Source organism: Austrofundulus limnaeus, unplaced genomic scaffold, assembly GCF_001266775.1.
Source record: "Austrofundulus limnaeus strain Quisiro unplaced genomic scaffold, Austrofundulus_limnaeus-1.0 Scaffold7, whole genome shotgun sequence".
In the NCBI taxonomy this organism is placed as follows: Eukaryota; Metazoa; Chordata; class Actinopteri; order Cyprinodontiformes; family Rivulidae; genus Austrofundulus; species Austrofundulus limnaeus.
The window spans coordinates 3,047,965-3,053,358 of NW_013952409.1; the positions used below are offsets into that span (position 1 = coordinate 3,047,965).

Genomic DNA, 5,394 nt, shown 5'->3' on the forward strand with positions numbered 1-5,394 from the left:
CGAGCCACCGTGCCGGTACATTCTGCAAGTTGTTTTAAAATTTGTCACTTTGTTGTAAGATATTTTGGTTAGGGACAGGAACACAAACATGCTCACATACAGATAAAGGCTAAAACATTGTCATAAGAACAAACAAAACATTTTGCAAGATGCTAATTTATTCAACCATAAATGAAAACTGATTCTGGGAGAAATATGAATTTAATAAGATGAGCAAAGTTAAGTAAAGATGGTAGAGAGGTCACATGAGTTCTGAGCTCATCCTCACAGAGACCTGCTAACGCTGTGCAGCAGAGAAGAGCTGCACTGTAGCACAGCAGCTAAATTCCTCTCAGCTAACCTGGTTTGACCTGCCTTATATGTGAGACACATTATTCATTTCTGCAGCATGAAGACACGTTCTTCTAAAGCAGGGGTCTTCACTGTGCAGCTTTCATTTTTATTTGTAATATTGTAAAATGAAACAATAATTTTAGCCGTTTATCAGTCTAATCTGTCACAATGTACTCACAGTTCCCCTCTGCAGCCAGTCGATGAGAGCCTGAGCCGTTTCTGGGGGCAGCTGAGCTCTGAGGCCGTCTCTCTCCTCCTGGTTGGCCTGAAGCTCCAGAGCGAGTCTGAGCTCCTCGGCCAACTGGACCACCTGGATCGGACCGGCGCTGACCGGCGAGCCCAGCTCATACACGGTGCTGGAGAACTCCATGGCTGCTGCTTTGGAACCTGACGGAACAACGAGAGCAGCTCGCTTAACACGAAAAACTGAATGTGATCAGGGAGACCCATCCTTCTGAAATGTTCCAAAATGTTCACGTGTTTGAGCCCCAATCTGCCAAACGTTCTACCTTTAAACATGGCTACCACTTTACGACAAAGCTCATAAATAGGTTGTTAATTCATCTGTAAACACTTTATAAATCATTAATAAGTGTTGCAGGTTATGTTTTTGGTCACGTCCGTCCGTCAGCGGACAAAATCCCTCAACAACTTATGGACAGATTTTCATGACATTTTTAGCACAGGTGGGTATTGGCCAAAGGAACACACCATTAAATGTTGGTGATGATCTGGATCACGATCCAGATCCAGGAATTCTTTGAAGGATTCTTCACTATTGCAGGATAGGGGAAATTGGCCTTGGCGGAGGTTTGCGCTCTCCAAGTGCTTCTAGTTATGCATTAATTAAGGAGGAGAAAGAGACAAAACTGTCTGATTTCTTGCCAAATAGTGATCTAAATTGGATCATGTACAAATTACATCTAAAAGGTGCTATATCTATATTTAACATATCAGGTTTTAGGAGAGAAAAATCTCCTGCCTCGATGTGAATCAGAGCCGAGTGTTTCTACGAGACACATCAATAACTTTATTCCATCTTTCGGTAACTTGTGAAATTACATCAGCTATGGGTGTGGTCAGAGATTCAGAACTAATATTTATCTCCGGGAGCCGTAGCCACTTTAAAAGATCAACAACAAACAGGAGACTTCACATTATTATCTAACAAGCAGACTGCGAGTATAACATGGCCAGCATATCTRAACTCTGGTGATAAGTGGCTCTAATTTCCTTGTTAATGATTGGCTGATTTGATCACTAATGGGATTTTTAATGTATTTCTATTTGCGGTCAGAGAGAGCGGAAACGGCGAGCTCGGAGCACTCAGCGTGTTTCGGTCAAACAGCAGCAGAGGTAACTGAAAACCCCGTCTGTTTGAAAACTTCTGCCTTTTTTCCTAATTATTCATGTCGATTAGAGAAGCAGCTAAAAAGAGTGAAAATGATTTCTAATTCAGCAGCTCGCTGAATCTTTCATGTGTGTGATACAACGAAATATAATGTAGTTTGCTATAACAATTTTCTATTTTTCTTATTTCTAAAAATATTCTCGTAAACCATCTCTATAAATGACTTCATCCAGACAAAAATGACCTGTAATGATAAGAGGCTGTGTCAGGTTTGCATGTGACTGGCTCTAAAAACACCAAAAACAGGAAACAAGGTGTGAAGCGTGCAATGTAAACACAAGAAGAAGAAGACRACCGTGACCTCGCCGTGCTATGACATCATCGTTTACTGAAGGTTATGTTTGGTCCGTCTGCATAAAAAAAATGAAAGGTTAGAGTTTCGAGTTTTTTTTATTTTTATTTTTAATTTTTACTTTGGAACCTTTTTTTTCTGATTATGAAGTTATTAAGATGTCAATAGTGCATGTTCACATTTTAGCATTTTATTATCAATAATATTGTTTGCGTGTATGTGTCTGTTTTTCCCCAGTTCCTAAAGCATTGTTTCCATGTGGACAGGAGGTTCAAAAAAAAAAAAAACCTACAAAAAACTGTTTTTGAGGATGAAAACCATTAAATAAAACAATCAGAGGCGTCATGAGGCTGATTTTAAATCCTCAAAAGATGCAGAAGATTAAGTGAAATTATTACTTTTTCTGTCCCAATGTGACAAAAACTATTTAACTTTGGCTTTTAGAGAGYGTTCTGCCTCCATATGACCTTTTAGCTCCTGTGTTACTGAACAGAGCCTTTCTTTGTTCCCACATCACATTGATGGATAACATTAAACATTTACTCTGTTAGTCTAATCTTTCATATTCAAGGCTGCAGCAAACACAGCCCTTTTTATACATAAAGAGCTCACACATGCAGATAAAACAACTGGAACAGAGGGAATCTTCTGTTTTCCACTCATTAATCCTGCTGTCAGACCGATGTTTTTGTCAATTCTTCCTGTGGAATTGAACTGTCCTCCTTTGATTGTTTWAATAGCTTTTTTATTTTTGAAAATTATGAATCAGTTACAGTGCAGCACTAAACTAATTCAACTTTTCTACTTTTATTGACTAAACMAAACAAAAAAATGTTCCAATTTTGACAAAAAACATGCATTATTTCATGTTTGAAATGTATTTTGCTCTCTAGAATCTGTGAAAACTAAGTAAATTTTCTAAATATAAGTGTTGCTACAATAAACCTTTTATTGTAACAGATCTGAAGACATTAATYCTCAGATCTGTTGGTTTTGTTAACGTTTCATCCTTGGATTATTGTTAAAAATGGGATTCAAGATGTGAAACTAAATGACACGCAGAAAAAAAAGAACACCTGCTGCAGGTGACTTCTACCTGCGATGATGTCGTCCATCTGCTCCAGCGCCGCCTCCAGCATGTGACTGGCCTCTGTTTCCATGGTGGTGGCAGGAAGCATCAGACCTGCAGGTTTCTGCTTGGAAGACAAATAAAGAAAAGTGTGTTAAATAATTAAATATTTCTATTTAATGGTCTTTGTTTACAAGACAAAATGGTGACACAGGACTATTATAGAAACCAGGGTATGTGGACCACAATTCAATAACACATTTCTCTAAAACTGGCCAAAGAATCCGTATGAAAAAAACAGCATTTCAGGCCAAGAATAAAATAGTCTCATAATAATAGTAACTAGAATAGTTCCTGGAGAAACTATTTAAAACATCCAATTTAAAATGGGCACAAAGRAATTAGAAAAAAACAGAACCACAATAAAAATAAATAAAATGCACTAAAGATTTAAAAACATTTTGAAGAGTTTTAGGGATGTTGAAAAAGTGTCAGGAATAGCTTTGACAGCCATCTTGGATTTGTTTTCAGCTCCAGCAGGTGACAGAGCTCACTCCCAACTACCAATATACCATTTTTAGCTCAATATATCAAACACTGGCTGAGTTAAAGCCCTTTGAAACTAGCTTTGGCCATCTTGGATTTTTTTTCAGCTACTGTTTGTGACAGAGCTCACTCTCAGCTACTTGTAACTTATTGCTCCAGGACCACAGTTACTGCAGGCCAACAGCGCAGGGGCCGAACATCCAGCAATTAAATTCATAAATAAACCAAGTATTGCAAAGATCTGTTTCCTTTGAAATAATTTATATTGCTGCATTTAATCATGAATACGACATAAAGAACCCTATGTAATAAATGTAGTGATAATAAAACAATATCAAAAACAAAAATAAACACATTCTGCCTCCTGTTTAACACAAATATTTTGACATCTATGACTTACCAAAATTTTAAAACAATTTTATTTTTACTTCCATAGTTTTATCTTCAACTATTTGTAATTTAACAGTTTTGGATGTTTATAGAAATGGTTTTTACCAGCTTTAAGATTCTGATGTTTCTGTAGATACCAAACATCTATGTCTAACTAAAATAATTTATTGTAATTAAAGTAGAAAACTGGGGGTTTGAACTTAAAGGGGCAATATCATACTTTTTGGAGTTTTATATCACATTATAATGTTATACTCTCATAAAAAACATGCCCAAAGCCTTGCTCTGACTCATTCTTGCATGTTTGAGAAATCCTGCAGCGTTTTTAGGAAACCATGCTGAGGAGCAAAATGACAGGTGGGGACCAGAAACACCCCTGGGACGTGTCTTTAAGAGATGAATGAACCAATTGGCGGGCCGCATTTTGGTCAGTCGCAAGCYGGATTTGGCCTGCGGGCCGCCAGTTGGATAGCCCTGTACTAGTGTATCAGTTTATAGCTCATTATATAGAAATTTGTCTGGAAGAGAGCCTTTTTTACATTAGCATTAGCARTTAAACTTGCAATTCAAGTACAGTATATATGATATAAAATATAGGGATCCTTTTTTCTGAGGTGGATAAAAATAGGTGCCGCCAATCAATTGAATGGAGTCTCTCTCATTTTATTGACAAGCCCTAATAATGGTTGTCAATCCATTAAATAAGTGTGAGCACAGAAGAACCATTTACTTATTTTAGTTAGGTGAAACTGATGTTGAGGTCACACAGGAACATCCTACAGACAGCACGAAACACCAGGACCGACCGACTCTTCGCTCGTCATTTATTCCTCCAACTTCCTGCCATTCACCCTGCTCGAGCCCCTCATCCTTCTGTCAGGCTGTCAAAACGACTCACTGACAAACACACAACACGCGCAAAAGCAAGAGGAAAGGGYGGTGATGTAATCCACTGATGCCCTGAGAGAATAAACCCCCCACAACGCAGACTAATGTTCATCCACATTAGCACCAACTTCCACTTCATCATCAAGGCTCACGCTGACACTGAGCATCAAACGCAGCTCGTAGGATCACAGTTACATKCTGCTGTCATGACTTCTCAGCCAAAGCTTTTCATGGTGCATTAGTGAGCATAAATAGCAACGGGTGCGATTAAGAAAAGCCTCGTAATTCCATTACAATCAAAAACGCATCAATATTATGAGTCTTGTTGGGACTGAGGGTGACGGCACCATTCAAATACGACGACAGACTGATTCTGTTTAACAGCATCGTGACACCAGTTGACCTCAACAGAACAGCATGGCCTTTGTCTTTACAGTGTGTGTGTGTGTGTGTGTGTGTGTGTGT

General features: G+C 38.4%; 1 protein-coding gene across 1 annotated transcript in view; it reads right to left on the reverse strand.

Annotated features, from left to right (window-relative positions):
* Positions 1 to 5,394, reverse strand: part of ppfibp2b (PPFIA binding protein 2b) — a gene marked incomplete in the record, with an annotated part of 84,691 nt that overhangs the window by 56,726 nt on the left and 22,571 nt on the right. The window contains 2 exon segments of the mRNA XM_014033082.1: positions 508 to 720; positions 3,133 to 3,229. Of these exon segments, the coding sequence (XP_013888536.1) occupies positions 508 to 720; positions 3,133 to 3,214 (295 nt within the window).